The 23,267-nt window shown below is 38.3% G+C and overlaps 1 protein-coding gene across 2 annotated transcripts in view; it reads right to left on the reverse strand.

The window, feature by feature from the left end:
- Window positions 1-23,267, reverse strand: part of LOC136857100 (leukocyte receptor cluster member 8 homolog) — a 297,050-nt gene that overhangs the window by 244,302 nt on the left and 29,481 nt on the right. The window contains exon 3 of one of the 2 annotated variants that reach the window (XM_067135497.2): window positions 13,868-13,925. In XM_067135497.2, the coding sequence (XP_066991598.1) occupies window positions 13,868-13,925 (58 nt within the window). Of the gene's footprint in view, window positions 1-13,867; window positions 13,926-23,267 lie in introns of those variants that run through there. The other variant, XM_067135498.2, reaches the window with a different exon arrangement.

Below are 23,267 nucleotides of genomic sequence, written 5' to 3' on the forward strand. Positions count from 1 at the left end.
TATGTGTGTGTGTGTTTTCTCCACAAATGACCCAAAGAAGCAACTATTGGTGCCCAGGGTGTAATTCAGGAGTACATCCTACCCGCTCCAACCAATTGAAGCACTTTTGGAGGACAACCAAAGGGGAGAAAAGGAAAGCAACCTGCAAAGAAGCTGATTCAGATTAGGTACACTAATAATTCATATAGAGGTATGCATATTTATTACACAAAAATCAAAAAAGGGCATTACTAATTCTTTTACTTTTCAGGATCTCAAAACAGACTGGTGGCTTGTAAAAAAAAAATTTTTGATTTTCTGATGAAGAAAAGGATGACTTTCTACTTATGTATATATGCGTTTGAAAAAACTGTGAAAGTGATACGGTTAGACTTTTTACTTGTGCCTTTTCATTATCCACTGGAAGTTTCTATTATTATATATCATTGTGCTTGTAATGAAATTTGGCATATTTTGTACATCGTGGAATTTATTTTCAGCTAATGTTGTGCTTGTGACCAACCTCAAAAATTGGAATATCTTTTGATTTTTTTTAATGTGACTAATAATCCATTATACTTTTACTGGATACTTTTAAGTAAAACGTCCTGCTATTAACCTATTCTCTAATTCTTCCTGAACAAACCGATATATAATATATGCCATATGCAGTTATAAATTTGTAATTATTATAATTTTTTTTCATGTATCTGCACGCTGCCTTAAGAATGCTTAGCACTTAAGAGTGAAACGATCAGCACTTGGAGGGTTAACATATAGAATAGTATCTAACAGGTTGTACATGAGGTTATATAGGTATATTTGTTGTCTCTTTAAAGCCACATGCTAAAATATACAGCATAACCGCAATTTTGCATAACCTTAATTTAGTGTAAATCCCGATAATTCCGTAAGAGCAATGTAATTTTATATTTGATTTAACATAATTCACATTAGGGCAAAATCTGCATTTAATGTAACGAAATGTTATGATTCTTAAGTATTTATTTCTATTCATTGAAAAAAATGAAATGGTGTATGTCTTTTAGTGCCGGGAGTGTCCGAGGACAAGTTTGGCTCGCCAAATGCAGGTCTTTTTTGATTTGACGCCGTAGGTGACCTGCGCGTTGTGACGAGGATGAAATGATGATGAGGACGTCACTTACACCCAGCTGCCATGTCAGAGAAATTAACCAATTATGGTTAAAATTCCCGACCCCGCCGGGCATCGAACCCGGGACTCCTGTGACCAAAGGCCAGCAAGAACGATTCAAGGCAGAAAAGGAATTTACAGTGCAAGCACCAGATTGATACACATTCAACTGCAGCCGCTATAGTACAGTAGAAGAGAACATTGTAATGACATAGCTCTACAGGGAGCTTGAAATACGTAGGTTGATGAAATATAAATGGAATTTTTGTTCCTGAACATCAACAGTTGGTAGGACTGGCCCCGCGTTTCTGCTATGCTTAGGCAGGACTGTTAGGAGTGGGGAGACCGTGCTGTTAGATAACTTTGTCAGCAACGCTCACGATGTCGGAGCAACAGGTGCACCCCTCCACTGCGTAACACAATTATAAAATTTCCTGCTCGTGAAGGAGTTACAGCAGTGGAAATTTGCCAGAGATTGACTGCACAGTTCAGTGATCAAACATTGTCAAGGACACATGTTTGCCTGGCATAAAAAGTTCAAGGAAGGACGAGAATGTGTGGAGAATCAACACAACCGCTGTCCCCAGACCAGCATTACAGACAGAAACATTTGTGCGGTTAGACATTGATAACGATCGACTGGCGACAATAGCAGAATTTGCAGAACAAGTCTGAATCAGTTATGGGAGCTGTCACTTGCTTAACCCTCTGGAACCTGCATAAATTGGAGATGCAGTAGAACTCGTGTGGCGGCAAATTGGCTATATGAAAAAAAAAAAATTCTTTGTGCTCATAATGCAATATTTTGTAACTATGCAGTTATATAAAGGCATAACAACATTTGAAAAACACGCTCATGTTAAACAAACATATTTAATACAAGAAACAATACATAGCATTGCGATCTGAACTAAGAAAAAATACATTCAGCCTTGGGAAAAATTTAGCATGCATATACAAAAATACCCTGCTCGTTATAAGAAAATGAAAAAAAAGGCATAACGTGTATCTCATGAAATGTAAAGTCACAAAATTAAAAATTACAAGAAAAAACAAGAATTGAGGAACTTTAAAATAATAATGGAGTAACCTGAGAAAAGTTTCTCATAATTGCCAACTTTACAAAACCCAGAATCAGGAGATTTTGATATGAAAATTAGGAAAAATGAGATACAATTGGTCAAAACTGCTTATTCTAGATGTCTTGTGTAATACAGGACTACTATGGTATATATTATAACACTCATCGTCTCAAAACCTGAATGTTGCTATAGGAGGCTACAAGGCTAAAAATTACACATCTGTATTCCCTCACAGGAAGTATGTGAGGGAGATGACCAGTCTCTGATAAGCCTTCTGAAAATAGTATGAACTCATGCTCCACATGTGAGAATCAGTCGTGCACTTAGATGCCATTACTTAGCAAATGCATAGATTAATATATTGCATCACGTACATGCGCTATTATGCAAAGTGCAAAGCTATTTTTTTCAAGTAATAATTAAAAATTTGCCCGAATTGTCTCCAAATGGCTCCCGAAATTTCCAGAAGTCACCAGTTACTATCTTTGGAATTCTGCCACTACATTACTAAAATAGACTCCAAATCTAGCAACTTGTCTGATGTGAACGAACATGAACATAGCATGCGAGAACGAGAGATTTACAATCGACATGCGTGTCGCGATTTACAGGTTTCAATAAACATTGCATTCACGTTGTGCTGTTTCACAGTTCTTTATAAGAGCTGTAGGAACAAAGATGGAGTCTCTGCGATCAAAATGTTAAATAAAATGCATTTAACGTCAGTACGGGCCGAAATGCAAGTATTTTCATCAGTCGGTTACGGAAATAACCATGTATAGAAGGCGCAGGAAAAGAATGACAAATGGACATTATTTAAACCTATTATTCAAGAGAAAAATTTGCTCATCACCTACTATATAATCTGACCTCGAAACAGTAAGAAGACGCAAGACTAGATTGAAAAGGATTATCCAGCTGAACTAAATATTGTAATTTGGAAACGAAATATAATTCGCGACTACATGCCAAACAGCTGTTATCAAGATTTAATCGCTGCGCGGAAGATTAAATACGTTAAAAAGGAAATAAACAGATTACAATAGAACTACGTCACGAAGTGGCGCAGAGCTTCAATAAATTTGCCCAATACCGCTTAATAGGGAAGGAAAATTACTGATCAGCTGTTGAGTGCATTCACACCAACAAAAATATAGAGGAAAGAAATTCATTTTCAAATTGGAATAAATATTTAACATCTATATTAGTCGATTTGGAGCTAGTTTATTGGATTAACTGTACCATAACGAAATCCATACAATCTGAGCTTCACAACAGATATATTAGTTGAAGAATGACAGCAATCAATCACATATTTTGTTATTCTGTTACATACGTACGAGATTCCACTATGAGCCTGTAAAGAAGCAAGGCAACGCTATTTGGATCCTGATGAGGCGATACGATGTTGGCTATCCCGGATGACCAGTAATCAGTGTTGAGGAGCTACGATGTACCCGATCACTTGTGGAGGAACCAGATGACGAGATCCTAATCTCAGATGACCAGAGATGAGAAGACATCGAGACCACCTTGAGCAAAGCTAAGTCCATTATCTAAGTCGTTTTCGTAAGTAAGAGAATATTATCTTTTATTATTGTATGTTGATATGTGTGTTTTGTGCGAAGACAGTGCGTAGATAAACGTCTAGCTGAGATGATTGGAAGTAGGTATTCATCTATATGAAATGTCAATTCCATTAGTAGGCGTGGTCACCAAGTGATATTCCGATCGTAATGTTTCTAGTGATATGCGAGGATAGATAGAGTTATTATTATTATTATTATTATTATCAGTGAAGAGTAAAGAGTGAAGTTGGCATTAATACAGTGTGCCCTATTTTAATCAAAGTCACTCAGTGCGGGATCGTATATAGGAAGTGTTTTTAGAAGGAATAAGGCAGTAGACTACTCAGAGTTATGATGTTAAATTTGGCACTATGACACTAGGAAGTAAAGTATGCATTTTATGAATGTCACGGCACGTTGATGTGCAGTTTAAGGAAGTGATTTGAATAGGATGAAGTGAGAGATTTGTTATACGTGAAATGTGTGTAATAATTAACGTGTTACAGATATGGTATAAGGATGATAGTGATTTATGATGGTCATATTTATTAGTTTCTTCGAGAGAGATAGTCATAGTTGTGCGAAGTGAGATCTCGTGATTTTAAATGAGGTTTCTGAGAGTGTCAGTGAATTCTCGCCAATTCCATGTGATAATTCTTGATCCTATGCATTTTTACATAGCTTAGGATATGATCTCGAGACTGGTAGAGCGATGTTTTTATCCATGTTAGGATTGCCTAGAGAGTCATATGCAGTCATGATAAGATTTAAGCCTTCACTGATTTATTTAGGATGATCTTGAAAACTCTCACTGTGTATAACATTATTCTGGACAAAATTCAACCTACTAGACTAATCACTGGTGACAGATATTCAACAGAGAATTATTTTTAGTCGGAGGTAGTGTCTTTTGACCAAGTAGATTTTTCGTTAGTAGTATGTGTGATGATAACTACATAGGATATGTGTGGTGACGTTTCTTGCAACCAAATACGCATGTAGACTAATACTTATCACTAAAATTAAGGTCACATTACCTTAAGTTCATAAGTTAAATCTTACGATAACGATACTTGAAGGGTGATTACGACTTACAATGGACGTAGCTTAGCTTATGGTGTGACACAGGGAAATATGAGTAACTAAGAAGCAATTAAGCATGTGAAAGTGAATATTTAAACTGTGAAACATACAAGAGAGTACTTGTTGATTCAAAGTCAAGAAAATTTTGTGATAATTTTTATTGAGAATTTTAAACCTGCATCGAGACAGAGAGTTAGTGAAAATTAAATAATGTGTCAGTTTAAAGAGTAAGGAATAGGTGGTAACGAACAGAATTTCATATTTATTCCAAGAATAACTGATATTCAGACAACTTGAACTCCAATTCTTAACTGAACATTAACTCAACGATTACACAAGCGTTCTTTATTTCTTAATAGAGCATAATCAAAGATATTGCAAATAGTAATTGATACAATTTTTATTTTTCTTCTTAACGGATGCATCCTATACTCTTAGTATTTTTGATTTTAATGTTTATTTTCTTGCCAGTACGGCTCATGTAAATATAATTAATTTCATTCACATTAATTTAATTCTTTATCGCCCAACTTCGTAAGCGAGTTGCATACGGATGAAAACACATGTTTCTCAATAGTTTCCAAATGTTACATAATATTTATTCTAATATTATATGATTTTGAGAGATCAATGGACTTATGAAGTGAAATAATGTAATCCGAGGAGGCATTTATTTATGATGAATTCGGAAGACGTAATTTTTCTGAAATGTTGATGACGGATATAGACTGCAGGAATGACAATGAGTCACTCACTTCAAGAAGTATTCATTGGTAAAATTTGAGATAATTTTTATTAAATGTCTGATTTAATATTTGAATAAATATGGGATAGTGAAACCTCAACATTCTTTCTATGTGTTCCTAGAATAAGTATTAGTTGTAAGATTATAGTAGTTTCAGTTGACGACAACTTCTCTAAGAGCTAGTAAGAGTATGGTATCTAACTAGTTACGGGTAAGAGACGTCTTTCAACGTTAGTTAGAATCTACCATTAACCGACCTGGACGTTTTTCTATTACGGAACTCACACCCATAAAACTTAGTCATCGGACCAATTGAATTTAGAGCTAGTCAGGATCTCTTGTGTCCATGCCTGGACGCGGGAACGGCGCAACGTGCATTTCTCGTATTGATAAATGTCTATATTTCATTTGAAAGCGGCCAATGAGCGGACAATGGCATACAATGCTGAAATGGTGGGATTTGAAAACAAATGTTTGAAGTTCACCAAAAAACAAGCTAAAATCGGAAAAAAAAAAAAAAGATGGAATAATCAGGAGGTGGGAAAACTGTCGAAAATCGGGAGTCTCCTGCCTAAATTACAAAACTGAAACACACCACTTCTGGGTGGTTTTTTTTTTTTTTTTTTTTTTTTATCACAAAACTCGACACATCGCGTAGAATTTATTCCAGTCTGCAATCTCCCGTCACTCTTCAGTTTCTTCAGCATCATCATCTCCTTGGCATCTTTCACAAATCACTGTTAGTTTGATGCATTTTTTGCAAACTTAGTGCGAGCATTTCTTGCAGACAAGACTTGTTCTCTTATTTTTATGTGACCCACATAAGTAACAAATTATTCTTTGAACAGCTGAGTTGGTATTAGGGACAGATGAGGGTTCCATGTATTTGGAGAGGAAAAGTTGGATATTCTTCAGAAGCCTCCAGTTTGCAGCTCTGATCCTGAGATTCTGTTCCATGAACAGCTGGGTAAGTTCGTCTAGATAATGTCTTCCTCTGAAATTTTCTTCTGTGCAGACATTGGTTGTGTAAATTTTGTACGAGTTAATTCTCGCAATATCCAGTTGCCTGAAGAAAACTGTCACAGGCCATCACCTTATTTTCCTACCTGTGGTCAATGTAGAACACGTGCGGTCCACCAAATCCACACCCCCTTTTGCCATATTATAATCAAGTATCATTATAGGCTTAACCATTTCTGGATCGATTTCAGCAGTATCACGAGAAGTTTAAAAACTTCATGTATTTATATGGTATTGAATAGGTGGACCTCTCTTGTTTCCATTAGATCATGAGAAGTTGACTAGAGTATGACAATTCTTTTCCTCTTCGTTACAAAACTCACGAAGGACTTGAATGAAAATCTACAACCTGTTTTTCAGTCACTGACCAGGTCAGGGATGGAATGAATGAAGCCCCCATCTTGCAGCGAGGATATGAATTGTGCTGGCTGCCGAGGCCTGTCGCACTCCTGAGGCAATGATTAATGACCGACAGACGACATGAAATGAAATGATAATGCAGAGTGTTGCTGGAATGAAAGATGACAGGGAAACTGGAATACCCGGAGAAAAACCTGTCCTGCCTCCGCTTTGACCAGCACATGGAATGACCGGGATTTGAACCACGGAACTCAGCGATGAGAGGCCGATGCGCTGCCGCCTCTGAGTCACCAAGGACTTGTCATACCGAAAACCAAATAACAATGATCCTATATTACGAGAATGATTATTCACAAATTCTGGAGATATCTCCTTTTTATTTCTTTTAAGTGTTCCTAGGAATGTCATTCCACTTATGAGCAAATATTCTGCTAAGAGAATGCTCGACTGGTAATTGTCCGTAGTCAGGTTACGGTTGGACCTTTCTAGTGGTTGAATCAATCATTTAACAATGTCCAGGGCCTTGTTCGAATGTCCAAAATAGGGTCCCTCAGGCTGCTTCCCACAATATATTTCAATTGTGTGTGTGTAAAACGTCTTTCTGCCCACAACCTGCATACATTTTGATGCCATATTTTGCTGGTTTTGTGGCATAAATTGAGTAAAACTGCACCCGCCACATAACGCAACAAGCATCTCATCTATTGTCCTAAGTTCACCCAAGCTGTAGCTATTTTGGCAATTTCTGACAAATTTGTCTTGAAGCTTTGGTTGTTACATCAAAATGAAGCAGAAACATATTGAAGCTGAAATTCGCTGTGAGCATTATCAGTCCTGTCCCATCGATTTTCCACAGTTCCCTCACATTAGCTCGATTCAACATTTTACAGGCAATCATAAAGACAGCCCCAAAGTGTCACGATTTCTTCCCTATTTGTCAATATGAAGTCCCTCTCGCGTTCATCGACTTTCCTCTGTTCTTGCCACTGCTTGTGTCTGTGTGGTGAATCTTTGTTATAGAAATATTTGTGAATTTCACAAGTTTATCCATCATTTGGAGACATGATTTGTAGAAATGCATCCAGAGGGGTTTTGGCATCTTTTGCAGCTCCTTTCAGCCCAGGCAAAATTTAAATAATATTTTTAGCACTTGTTTTTCCAGAAGTAGTGTTTCCTAGTCCCTACCATTATTTAAAAACGTTATCCAGAAAGATAGTCATACTCAAGCGACATTTCCTCATCCAATCTGCCCTCTTCCTCTCCTTTTTTTAACGACTGGTCAGAATCTGAGCAAGTATCCTCTTGTTCAATATTCTCGTGTTCGTAATCAACATCACTTCGTTCACTCTCGATGTATCCTTCCCCCTCAGATAGTTCTCAAACACTGAAGAATATCTTCATTGGTACAAAATCTGCGGTCCCTAAGAAGCGAAAATACGATAAAACTGGGAATGGACAATGTTATTTGGGTGATAATTTTCAATCAATAGCCTTCCCCATTCGCTCACACCTCCATCCCAGGAACCCTATGATAGAAAATGCAATATCACACTAGAACACTAAGAAAACATAAATAGGTAGTACTTACACAACCGTGTGCACACGATAATTTCTGCAAGTTTAGTATCTGCATAGCAGCAAGCTGGCTGCAGGTCTACTCACTGTTATCTGCCACACTGAACTGACACCACATTGGCCAAGGCTGACCATGGTACCTTCATGCGCCGAATAGAGTAACGTGAGCATACCTGACAGCTTTTCCCGCTACGATTCAATCTGAATTTTTTTTTTTCAGAAAAAGCTAAATTTGCGGCCGATCTGCCGCACGTGCGGGTTCCAGAGGTTTATATGGCAGGCGTAGTTTAACATAAGAGCCATCTTCAGCAAAAAGCTGTTACAGTATAGTGTGTAGAGATATATCTTTGTTTTATTGCTGCCACTGTGTAAATAATGTGTGATGGTACAATTTATGTAAATACAGGCAAAGATTTCTGGAAAAAGAGTGCTTTCTACCAAAACCTCAATTTAAGGTAAACTGCCATTTACAGTTAAAAAATTGAGATCCATGCAAAAATGCTAAATAAGGGTTTTACTGTAAATAAATTTCCAGAATGCCTTAGTGTGCCAAAGTTGTATTATCAGAGGGACTGTATAGAGCTGTACAGTTTTCATGTTGATAAAAATGGACTTTTTTCATCAGTCATAAAATTTTCCTGTCAGACTGTATTTTCTCGTTAATGTTACTCGTTTTATGTCCCACTAACTACAGTAGAACTGCGTTAATTGACATTTTAAATTAGAATTTGTGAACAATTTAACTTCTCATGGCCCCTTGACATTCCTATATAACTCAATGTTAAAAAGTAGTGTTTACCGTATTTACTCAAGTATTAACACCCCTTTTTCACTTTCACAACAACAACAACAACAACAACAACAACAACAACAACAAAAAGGAGGGAGAGGGGTCCAATAAGCAATATACTCAAATTCTGTGCTGTGAACACGACTTCTAGGCTATAAATACTACATGTACACATTCTACATCCTTCTTTAATGAACTTATGAATGTATTTGAATTATACTGACTATTTTCGTTGGAAGGCAGTATTTCTAAATGTAAAAAGAGAAATGGTGAACAAGACTTTTAGGCCTACATATAAAGTACATACAATTAGTTTTAGTAACTCATATCACGTCATTCGTTTCATCTCATTAATTCCTCTGATGAGGTTGACGTCAGAAGGTGCACATGGTCTTAAAAACTCGCTATGAAGATTCGTCTCACTTCATACTCTACCCCATAGAGAAATGGGGCAAGGGTATTGTATTATGCAATGTTGATACAAAAAAACTTAATTGCCAGTCACTTGTCTCTGTCAGTTGAGCAGTAGGCCTAACACAGAATAAACCTGATCACTGCTCTCATTCCAATTATAGTCTTGTGCCGCCGACTTCCCTGCTACAGACGTGTCATCATTCCAAAAGACATCATCTTCACTGTCATCTCATCAGCCAAGCACTGCAATCGAGAGCATTCAAGATCCCATCTTTTCGGAACGTTTGTTCCCAATTAGTGTGTCCAAACAGTGAGAATCTATTCCCAAATGGTTGCTGGAGATAGACTCTGATATTTCCAGTTGGTGTATGTGTAGCAGAAGCCACAACTTCTAAATAAAGCCGTGCTGTACAAAGCGTACCAAACCACCAGCTCATAAGAAGCATATGTTACGAGTTGTACTTCCGACTGTAATACATAGTGAGTGAAAGCATTCTTAGTATAACTGTGGCTGTTGAAAGCTAGACTCTTATTTTTAAGGATATTTCATGCTTGTTCTCTACATTTATAACATCAGGATTTACCTAACCAGCTGTAAGTGACATAAGAGAGACTGCATTGTTAGGTTACGTATGCTATCAAGTGCCCAGATAGTGCCATTAGTTCCACGACGGAAATAATAAAAAAATAACAGGGAAGTTTTTTAGAACTTGTTTTATGTCGCACCGACACAGATAAGTCGTATGACGACGATGGGATAGGAAAGGCCCAGGAGTGGAAAGGAAGCGACCGTGGCTTTAAGGTACAGCCTGGTGTAAAAATGGGAAAACACAGAAAACCATCTTCAGGGTTGCCAACAGTGGGGTTCGAACCCACTATTCTCCTGGATGCAACAGGAAAGTCTGCTGCATTTGTGGATATATACAGGTGTGGCAGTAATGCACTTTATTATAATGTTTAATTTCGTACGTTCATTGTCTCCATTTTCTTAATCAACGCATAGCATGTTTTGTTTGGCGTCTCCGAAATTCGTTAAAAGTAGGGACGTAAAATCAATATTATTATTATAATTATTATTATTAGTGTTTGTTGGCGAGTAAAACAATCGTTATGATTGGATTGTTTTCATCATGTTTTAAACTTCTCTCCAAAAAATACCAATATTGGCCCGGGTTACGAGATATTAAATGATCACTTTGTTAATGATCTCACCTGCTATATTAATAGCAACAACTGTGAATATTTCTTAACTAAAGCAAACTTGTTTCCTCATCCAGCAGTGGTGCAGCTATTTTTAGACACTCCCCCCCAGTGGAGGGGGTGTTGCATGTACCATTTTTATCGCATATCAACCTTCCTGCCATTCGTAAATCTCTGGCAGTCGGTACCGGCAATTGAACTAAAGACTCCCAAGAACAGCAACTAACTGTGCCAACCATTACGTTGGCGGACATTTTTAACTACTAAACACAGACATATAGCACGACTGATACGTGCTTGCAATGTGCGGGCCGGACAAAAAACTATTCATTAAGGGTTATGAACTTCATATTGTTGGTCTGTATTGAACTGAGATAACATAAATAATGCACAGTAGAGTTTTCCACCTATTCAATACCAAGTTGTATATACAATATTTACTTAGTATTAAATAGGTAGAAAACTCTACTGCACATTATTTATATGACCAAACTATTCCCCTATTTCTGAGACGTTATCAGAGCTGCAGTAGGCCTACACTATGGAGGCCGACATTTCTTAACTATAAAACACAGATGTACTGTATGACTGACGCGTTTTCATTGCGTATGTCGTACAGGCAGAACTATTCACAAGTTTGTGTGATGTCATCAGAGCTGCAGTAAGGCTTGAACCCACTTCGAAGCGGAATAGTCGTTCTCTGACTAATTACGTTGGGGGAATCTTGTATGCAAGATTTACTTTTTTAATTTTCTTTGTCTCAAAACTCCAGGGGGAGGGGTCTAATACACAAGTAAATATGGTATTTTGAATAGTATATTGTGTAATTTGAGTTAAATACGCCATATTAGAACTCTTTATACTTCCAAAATATGCTGTTTAACACTTGGCACTCAAATATGTCTAGTTACACAACTCTATTTGTGTTTACATTTTTGGATAAGTATGGGTGTAGTGCAATCTATTCTTACAGTCAAAACTGAACAGAAACTGAAATGATCTATCCATGATTACATAAATCTGGAAATTAAGAATGATGTAGGTATGTTATCATAGTTTACTTTCACTGTCGGTACGTCTCAACGCAAACATATCGAACGCCTAGTTTCATTGCAAAATTTTAAGAAAGGGGTCTCTCCTTACCTTTCTTAGTTATGTCTATTACTACACTTATGCACTGTCCTATGTAATATTTCTAGAATGTGCCTAGATGAAGTGTGGCTCTCCGTCAGTGGTCCCTCATCTTGACTGAACTAATACATTCCACAGACTGTAAACTAGTACTTTAGAGACATGATACTGTCCAAGAATTGCTAAAAGCTTAAATGATGCCTGTAAAGCAGGCTGTGTTGGAGATACAAGTGCAAAGGGTTAAGAATGATGAACCGAGCCAGAAAGGAAGAAAAAAATTGTGCAACACCTTTCCGGTGCTGGAAACAGAACTAGGAGTTACAAAGCAAAAAAAAGGTTGAAGCTCTAGGCTGTCTAAGCCAATGTTCTTTTAGCCTTCTAGGTAACAAATTCTGATTTTCAGTAACCAAGATAATTTGTTTTTCATGTTTAAACCCAAAATTCCACATGGAGTTGACTGAATGCTGTCAGCAGATGAAATGAGACATGCTACTGGCTAATGAATGCTTAGAAGGCAGAGGGACAACTGATAAGATATGTCATTGGTTATGGACTAATTAAGCGGCAATGGCGAGGGCTTATACTGCAAGACCAAAAAAACGTAGGTTGATTAACGGTTTCTAACAATAAATTTGATGAGTTAGCACTTATAACACAAAGAAATAAAGCAAAATTACCACTCTTATACTGCTAACAAATTGAGAACGATTAATAATGTTTGTAGTGTCAAGATTAACAAGAATTTATTTTTTATTATTGAAGAGTTTTTATGATAAAAAGCCAAACATATTGTTTCACCATAATATAACATCATTGCAACTCAAAGAACCACTGAAAAAGTAGAGATATTTTTGAATTCCAGTTTCAGGTGAGTACAGTTTAATACCAATTCTATTTATTATTTTCCTAGGCCTTTCAAGTTTGAATTAACAAAATTCTACTGTACCTTTTTGTGTTCTTTTTAAGACACTATGAGGTGCTGTAATTTTGCTCCAGAGGAGATGCCGGTAAATCTACAGACAAGAAACTGATGTATCTGGACACCTTCAAATAACACCAGACTGAGCTATGATCGTTATTAGTTTATAGAAAGATGAATTAGTGATTGAAATGTCCGACTCCATGGCTAAATGGTTAGCATGCTGGCGTTTGGTCAAAGGGGTCCCGGGTTCAATTCCCGGCAGGGTCGGGAATTTTAATCATCATTGGTTAATTTCCCTGGCACGGGAGCTGTGTGTATGTGTCGTCTTCATCATCATTTCATCCTAATCACAACGCGCAGGTCACCTACGGGAGTCAAATCAGAAGACCTGCACCTGGCGAACCGAACATGTCCTCGGACACTCCTGACACTAGAAGCCATACGCTATTTCATTTCAGTTATTGGAATAATTTAGTAAGGGAGATGTTCGACAAATTTCCAACTTCTTTAAATTTTATAATCACAGCAATAGAACCGGCCGTGAAAGCCTTTTTTGATGTTCTTTAAATTTATTTAAGAAAAGACTATGTAAACAATTAATAGCAAATCTGTCACCAGGGCAACACCCTAAATGCAGATCAGTGGTAACATGAGTTTGTCAAACCCACCAACAAGAGCTCAGAAAGCTAGTGCTCTACCACCTGGGCTACTTTTAATCTATTTTCATATTAACTGCATCCTGAATATCAAGATGGTATCTAAAAATAGTCCACCATACATGCATGTAACACCTGCAAGTCAACTGAGTAACCACAATACAGTATTTTACTATCATAAATACTTACAGAATTATAGAAGTAGTACTGTCCCAAAGGTCCATAGCCTGGATGACCATATGCTTGGCTGGAAAAAGTAAAAATCTTTGTAAGCTAGCTAATAGTTTAATTCATTGTAACAGAGCAACTTTCCAGCACTTAAACCAATATTACCAACAATTTCATTTTTATATATGTACCATCAAATAGAGTAACTTGGGATACAATTCAGGTCCTTTTTTTCCCCCCCTTTCTTTGTCTGGTCACCTATTCATCAAGGCAAAAGGTATTTTCAATTTTGCCACATTGCTAGGAACACTACTACTGAATTTACAGAACCTCCTGTTGTGCTCAGTTGTTAATGTTCTGGAGGTAAAGAAGGATTCAGCATTGTTTCCGCTGTTACTGAAAGACATGACTGTCAAACTTACTATACTATCTCCTCAACGTAGCTCAGAATGATTTGTTTTATGCTGCAGATACATTGTTGATATGTTCAAGACAAATTTGCAACAGCAATGAAATTTATGCAAACACTGGGTTTCCCAATAATGGAAGTTCATATTTTTGGGTGTAACTTTGGACGGTTAACACAAATACATAAATCCAATTTTAAATTTATGTTTTACTCATTGCAGTGTTGTTAACTACCAAGTTAGCAGGCAATTTTGTGTGGTCTCCATTTTGCTGCACCTTTGGACCAGCTTATGTCCAGATTACACCAAGGAGGACAAGATTCTACAACTTTAAAATCTGGAATACAACCTCTTGATGAAGAGAATGTGTTCAAGCAGATGCCAGAAAAGAGGACCAGTAATGATACCACAGAGCTTCAAAGTTCTGTTTCCTATGCTGTGGTAGACATTCTTGAACTTCAACAAGGAAGAATGGCAGAAATAAAAATTTGTCCAGCCTAGAAGAAGTATTACCAGTGAGGACTGCTACCAACAATAAGCCTGCCAAGAGAAGAACGACACCTCCACCAAGTGCTGCTAGCAAAGATGCTCGGCCTAAACAATGCACTCTTACACCTACCCTGAAAACATCCTCCCTCCAGTAACGTTTACCTTGATTTATTGTGTGTGTTTTATCCAATCATAATTGGTGGGTGTGTAAAGTGCGTGTCAAGAAATGGTGTAAACTGAGTTAACAGTGGCATCGAAGAGAGTAGAGCAAGCTGCTTGCACGTGTATAGTGATGTCATATTGTGGATGGCTACGGAAGTTATTGAGCTGCGCATTATGTGTTAAATTGACTTGGGCCAGACTTCAGGTGTGCAAAGTACTTCATGACTTACCACACTGAGCACTATTCAACACTTTATTCTGTATGTGCAAAGTGCGTTATGTCAGCTTGGTAGTAACTAACAAGGGAGCATTCCCTACTCGTCACCACCGATTTCGCTCAAATTTATAGAATATGCAGGGTTTGGCTAGAAATGAAAGTACCCGAAGTGGGAACTCCAGATGGCCAAGCGTATCCAAAATAAAAATGTTGACGCAGCTCTCGCACCGTATAAGCCACTTACATTAGTGCGCGCGCCGAGCAGTATTTGGCATAGTAGTAAGAGCTCGGACTAGTAATTCGATGGTTGTGGGTTCGACTTCCCGTGTGGAGACTGTTTTCTCTCAATTTTTATATTATTCATTTATTTTATTTCATTTATGTATTTATTTATATGCAAAAGGCATATAAGACGCCATTTTTAATGAGTGCATAATTGTAGAAAATTTTGGAGTTGCGAACTTTCCCGACGTGTTCAAACAGAAATAATTCTTTTTTCTCCTTTAGTGGCTATCTCCCCTCCTTGGAGAATACACTATACACGTGAATAGTCGTTTCGCTGTAAGATTCGTTTTCACCTGACAAGTGAAGGTTGCTCCTGCAGGCTGTGCACAAACAATGACATCCAAATTTTTTACCTTTTCTATGCCTTTTGCGTATAAATAAATAAATAAATAAATAAATAAATAAATAAATAAATAAAATTAATTATCTACCTCTTTTCTTAATTGGAAAATGAATAATATAAAAGTTGAGAGGAAAAAAGACAGTCTCCACACGGGGAGTCGAACCCACGACCACCGAATTACAAGTCCGAGCTCTTACCGCTACGCCAACAACTGCTCGGCTTGCGCACTAACGTAAGAGGCTGATACGGTGTGAGAGCCACGTCAACATTTTTATTTTTAGTTTTATTTTCCATATGCTTGGCCATCTGGATTTCCCACTTCAGGTACTTTCATTTCTAGCCAAGCCCTGTATGTTTTATAAATTTGAGCGAAATCGGTGGTGACGAGTAGGGAATGCCCCCTTGTAAGTGCACTTTATTCGCGCTTTTCGTGAAGTTACCCAAAAGAATAACTTCTTACACTAAACACCACTCATCATCACTGAGTGAGTACCGAATTAAATTCCCACTAACTGGATGGTCATGTAGTCCATTGTCAATCGTCATTTCCTAGCTGTTCTGCTTGTTGGGTAGTCACAGCTCTTGTTGCTTTGCCCACAGAAGCTCAGTTTTCACAGTGTATGTTATGTGAGCTCAATTAAAGTGCATTATGTCTTCCTGAGCAGAAAATACTTTTTATTAGCATTAAAACAAGCAAGGATCAATCTACTGAAAGCAATGTAGGAGAATGGTACATAAAAATGCCTCAATTGTCATTCTTATTACTTAAGCCAGATTTATTACAAGTTATGTTGTTATCAGAGAATGCTCTTGAGTTAGGTTACTGATTCATGATCAGTTCTGATAAATCAATTCTGTCCTGGAACTAAAGACGAGAAACACAAAATTAGAATGTGCTAACTTCATTATTTTATAACATAACTTTGTAACTTATTTTATAACTTAAAACCTACAAAAATTATAATTGGGGAATAAGATGTAATGATTCTTATAGCATGCTGTAAAACTGATGGTAATGTAGTTCATGCTGTAAAACTGATGGTAATGTAGTTCTCTCTCATTTATAGATTCAAGTTCTGCACCTTCTATTCCTGAAGAACTTTGGTATTTTTGAACTCTGACAATTTCCTGGAGGACCCAGACTTCAGTATTACGGACTTCTCATCTGATTCATCTTGTTCTGATGTTATTAAAAGTACACACCAGAAAAAAATGAAGAGTATATATCATACAAGGAACATGCAAGTAGTTCTTTTTTACATACTTTAGAGTGTGCACCTAGTACTGAGAGAAAAGTGACATTGCATTAATTGAAAAATTCCACACAGTTCAATTGTCAGTACATGAACCTTCTCATGATTCTAAAGAAACTGGATCTGTCCGTACGCAAAAAAACAGCTACAAGCAAAACAAAAACAGTACGTCTCAGCAATGTGTATAATGGCATTCCAAGATTCTGAAACGCTGCAGATCATCCATAAATTTCTAGTCCCTGGCCATACCCATACGGAATGTGATTGTGCTTACAGTATGATAGAAAAAGCAAAGAAAATGTTCAATGGAAACGATCACCTTCACAACTGGGCCCAACTGATTAGGCAGTCCACCATGAATAAGCCTTTAATTGTAAAGGAAATGAACAGGGAAGAATTTTTGAATTTCTCTGCGCTTTTGCGAGATCCTCTGCAACACAGGAAAGTAAACAAAGACTGAGATCGTCTCAACTGGAGGGAAGTGAAATGGTTGCATTTTGACAAAAGTGACATGGGCACCATTCATTATAAAGCAAAACTCGATGCCAGTGAATTTGAAGAAATTTTGTTTTCGAGGAGCGGTAAGCGTGCCACCCTAAACCCATCTGCAGCTTACAATGGTCCAGTTCCCATCTCAGACGAAAAGAAGAAAGATTCATGGATATCTTGCCAGTCTTCCACAATCTCTACAGTGAGATTCCATTGTCAAGCACAGTAAGATACTTGCATTACGACACCCTGGCTATACTGGCTATTTTTGTTCGAAGGCGGAATTTATAAATTTAAAAAAGGCAATAAATGGAGAACACATGACTTAGGCTTACATATATTGTAAATATAATGTTTTATTTACCTTATTAAGCAATATCAACACAAAATAATGAAATAGAACTTAATGGCCAGTAATTTGTGTGTCAGTTCCATTTGACAGTTCAGAACACACGCGAGCATCGCCGTACCTATGTTGCCAAGCTCAGCTGATGCAATACAACCTCAGTGCACAGCCCGCGTAAACTGTAATACTGTACTCAGAAAAACTAACGAATAATGAGGGAAATATATTAAATTATACACTTACAACATCAGACAATAAAATGAGAATACAAGAATAAAAGAGTGAGTAAATAACAAATTACTTGCATCTAAGGGATGGCAAAGGAAGTTATGGCCTACAAAAGAAACACTCCACTGATCTCAGTCACTTTCTTGCCAAGTATCTTTCCCGAAATGAACAGATATGGTACACACAGATGAACTAAATACGCTAACACACGAATATAAACACCTACAATGGACTAATAAACCTATAAAAACTATACATTAATGTACTAACTTATGCTGTGAACTACGCTATCCTGGAGAGATTAAGACTAGAACTACAATATAAAAGACACAAATTACTGATGAAATGCACAAGATAGCGAACCAGACTTGATGCCACACACGTCGAGCAAGATAGCTTAACTACGTGGTGAATGTACACACTATACAGGTAGCAACTAGGTTTCGAGATTGCACTCAAAAGTCTTTACGCTCAACCAATATAGTTATAAATAGTAGCTAGGGCCAAAGCAGCCAAAAAGTCAATTTAGAAGCTACAGTATAATGTTCAGATTATATTAATCCTAATCACTGCTTTCATCTGAACCATCATCTGTGCAGGCATCTTCCCTGCTGCTGGCCTTTTCATCCCACGTTGACATCTTCACAGCCATCAAGACCTTGCAAGATCCCCGATTTTTTTAAACCTCTTCACAGCAGTTCCATTCTTGATAAGAGTCCACGCAATGAGAATCCATTCACAAATTTCTATAGAACACTTTCTCACCTTTTCAATACTTTACATATTTTATTGTACTTAATTCCCATACATGTTTCGAGAGCCAATTACTCTCTTCTACAGCGGTGCAAAAACAACAATAATTATGTTGATAAGTATATTTGTAACAATGTACCAAGTCCAAAGATTGATTGATGATTGTTGTTTAAAGGGGTCTAACATCTAGGTAATCAGCCCCTAATGGTACGAAATGAAATGACAATTAAAAACCCAAAATCCTTCACTGACCACAATTCAAAACGTGAGGACAAAGAATGGATGGATATGAATTTAAAACGATCAGTGGAACCGACCCACAGAGACTAACATGCACAGAAGCTGGCGTAAAACAATAGTATTACTGACCAAGGGACTGCTTCTATAGCATGATGATTGACTGATTGATGCTTGTAGTCGAAAGGAGTCCAAAATCCAAGTCATCGGCCCACATAATGGTACTTATCGCTAGAAAAGTAGAACCGTGGTATTTGTCATGTTGCGGTACTAATCAAGAGTAGGATAGACTCACGGTATTCCACACATTGTGGTACTACTGACAGGTAATGAAATTTGCACATGTATTATAGACGCACATTGCGGCGCCATCGACAGGCAACGCAAACCTATGGCGTTCATCACCTAAGTGTACTAACCACAGGGACTCGTATTATCCCGTGGTGCTCCTCATATAGTGGGGTACTAATCGTAGGCAAGTCAGAACCATGGGTTCCGTCATCCCATGGTGTCGCTCATATAGTGCTACTAATCACAGGTACTGTAAAAGATGTCGCACTCTCATTTGCTACTAATTACAAACCTATTTGGTATCTAACATAGTGGTACTACGTGCAAGGAAAAGTAATGCATGGTGTTACCCAGGTGGCGGTACTAATCACAAGGAGTTTCATGGTTCGAATATAATCATCCCTTGGTCGCCCCTTATGACAGGCAGTGGGTGTATTCTTCATCTGCGTCCCCCACCCACAGGGGTAGTCCAAAGATTATTGATGTTTTGGCACCGCTGAAGAAGAAGAGTAATTGGCTCTCGAAACATGTACGGGAATTAGGTATAATAAAATATGTAAAGTATTGACAAGGCGGGAAAGTGTTCTACAGAAATTTGAAAACAAGTCAATACGGACAGGATTAACCAACATGGTGAAAATAATCCATTCACATACAATTTCTAGAGATGGTCTCTGTATTCTCAAAGTTGGTGCGAATGTATGTGTAGCAAAAGCCGTCCATTCCGAATAAAGCATTTTTATGTGATCCGTAAATGGCTCCTTAATGGACACATCAAGAGGATGGAGAATTGATGTTAGTCCTCCAGGGATGATTGCGAGATCCGTCTTTAGGGATTTCAGTTTGTTCTTAATGGCATCTATCAAATGGCACCTAAAACTATCCAGCACAATTAAGGCTTTCTGCTGCAGTAGTCTCCAGGACTACGACCCCATAGTAGTTTTTTGCCAGTCTTGATCAAGGTCTGCCGTCATCCAACCTTCCTCATGTACTCGAACATGAATACCGCTCAGAAACTTTCCCTTTGGTAGACTCTTCAATTTACCGAGCTTGATAGCTGCAGTCGCATAAATTCGGCCAGTATCCAGTAATCGAGAGATAGTGGGTTTGAATCCCACTGTCGGCAGCCCTGAAGATGGTTTTCCATTTTCACACCAGGCAAATGCTGGGGCTGTACCTTTATTAAGGCCACGGCTGCTTCCTTCCCATTCCTAGGCATTTCCTATACAATCATCGCCACAAGACATATCTATGTTGGTGCGACGTAAAGCAAAATAGTAGACTCTTCCATTTAAATATTATGTATGGAGGAAGCTTCCTACCATCGGCAGTACGCCCAGGACGACTGTACATTTAATATTCTCAGCATTACTTGTACGTATTATGACACTAAACCAAACCAAACCCCATGGTGCAAAAACCCTGAAGATCCATGGCCTACCGAGCAACCGCTGCTCAGTCCGAAAGCCTGGAGATTACAAGGTGTCGTGTGGTCAGCACGACAAATCCTCTTGGCCACGTAACACAACACTAGAAGCACCTTTCATGATTAGTATTGTTTGGGGCATGTCAAAATAGGACCGAGTTTGATCAGCATTGCCAATCTCAGAAAGCAAAGTAGTTGTTTAATTTCCTTTGCTGAATGATATAACGATGAAAAGTGATTACTTTATCCATATGATCACAAGGTAGTCTCTGTAAAATAGTTGTTCATCTTCTCAAAACTCAGACCATTTCTCTGCATGAAACGTGTAGCCAAACCCCTGCTAGCTTTGAACTGTTGCCAACTAAGATTCAATGATTTTGCCAATTCCAGTGCTTTTAGCTGCATCATATCATGAGTTCAGCTAAAACATCACTTCTCAACTCCGTTATATATTCTAGCGCTTTGGTATCAATCTCAGGATATTTTCCAGTTTTGGTCCCACGAAAAGATCCGACTCTTATTTGCTGCTTCCAGTTTCTCCTTTTGGTTGCATCAATATCTGATCAGGTTAGCTTGCACATTGAATGCCCTGGCCGCTGACTTCACACCATATTTTCCCGCAAAATACAGAGTTTCAATTGAAAGCTGGAGTGAAATTACACTTCTTATTTTTCATACTATAGATCATATTTTGAAGTAAAACTCACTTTAACAGCAGGCAATTGAACAAAACGCCCGTTAATATCACAAGGAATTTATTATTGCTTTGCTGCAGGTAGTCGATAAATTATAATCTGAAGTACGATTTCTTGCCGTCCTTGTCCAGCTACAACTGCCTTCGTGATTTAATCGGTACTGTAGGCATACGTGCAATCCCACCAGCTGATTGCAATTGGGACGGGCTAAGCGAATGTTAGGAGTACTGGACGTGCGAATGTAATACTAATTAGGGTTGGGGAGACCAGAACAGTCAGTTGTTCCGAAACATTAGAAGCATAAGGTGGAGTGTTTCGGTACAGCGTGCCGGCACACGGATCTGTAACTGCACAGTAGAGAGACCTTCACGTAGCAACATGACAAGTTCCGTGTCGGTGGGAGTGTGCCTGTACCGGATGTGCTGTATGTAGTTACGTCCAGCATCAAGCTGCACGGAATATGAAGGAACAGTGGAACACTGAAATTCATGCCCAGTAATCACATTTAAAGGCTGCTTTTTGGTTAAGAATTTTTCGGTCAATATTAAATACACATAACATAGCCCGCCTGGTGGCCATGATCGTTAAGGCGCTGAAGTCTAAAAACGGTCTAACACCGAGGTTAGCCGGTTCGAGTCCCGTTGGTCGAAAAAATTTTCACCATCAGAATGTTGGCCGGCAGTGTAGGGGAGGTGGTGGTATACAATTTCTAATCACTAGATTGCGTGTCAAAAGCCTGGATTAAATTCCAAACCTCTCCGCAGTGCTCATATGGAGTGAGGGCATATGACGCTGTTGATGGTGATTCGTCCGTCGGATGGGGATGTTAAGCCTTGAGCAGACCCCTTGGTGCTATTCGACAGGAGTAGGCTATGTGACGGCACCGGGTTTCACCCTCTCCCTACTATCATATATCACGTCATTCATTTCATCTCTCATTAACTCCTCTGATGAGGTTGACGTCAGGAAGGGCATCTGGTCATAAAAAACCGCCACGACAAATTCATCTCACCTCATACCCGACCCCGTAGGGAAACGGGACAAGGGTTGGACAAACATTAAATACACATAAAATGGTTACAATGGCAGTACAGATGTTTATTTTTTTCTAGTTGCCTTACGTCGCACCGACACAGATAGGTCTTATGGCGACGATGGGACAGGGAAGGGCTAGGAGTGGGAAAGAAGCGGCCGTGGCCTTAAGGTACAGCCCCAGTATTTGCCTGGTGTGAAAATGGGAAACCACAGAAAACCATTTTCAGGGCTGCCGACAGTGGGGTTCGAACCTACTATCTCCCGAATACTGGATACTGGCCGCACTTAAGCGACTGCAGCTATCAAGCTCGGTACAAACTAATCCAAGGTATTTTCACCAGGTGAATGTATCTGCCTGTATTGCAAGTAATAAGAGCCAAGATAAAAATTCTTGGCACATGAAAAAGCAGTTGGAACCCTGAAATATGCACCCGAAAAAAATCAGGTCTAAATGTTGTTCTTAGGATAAGAATGTCTACAGTCATTCTGAAATACACATGCCATCACAATTACACTGGCAGTAAATGTATTGTTATTTTCACCAATTAAAGTATACTCGCACAACTGAACAAAGATTCGTCAGTAGTCTATTTGTACGGTATGTATTACTAGGCTTCAATGGAAACTCTCTTACAGTACAGTTGAAAACAAAACAGAACACATTAAGTTATTCGCATGTACCAAAGGTCAGTGGCTGGAGCAATGGAACTCACAGAACAAAGAGGATATGACAGAACAAAGAAAACAGAACACTCCAGCACTTGG

The sequence above is a fragment of the Anabrus simplex genome, chromosome 1 (genome assembly GCF_040414725.1).
Source record: "Anabrus simplex isolate iqAnaSimp1 chromosome 1, ASM4041472v1, whole genome shotgun sequence".
Classification (NCBI taxonomy): domain Eukaryota; kingdom Metazoa; phylum Arthropoda; class Insecta; order Orthoptera; family Tettigoniidae; genus Anabrus; species Anabrus simplex.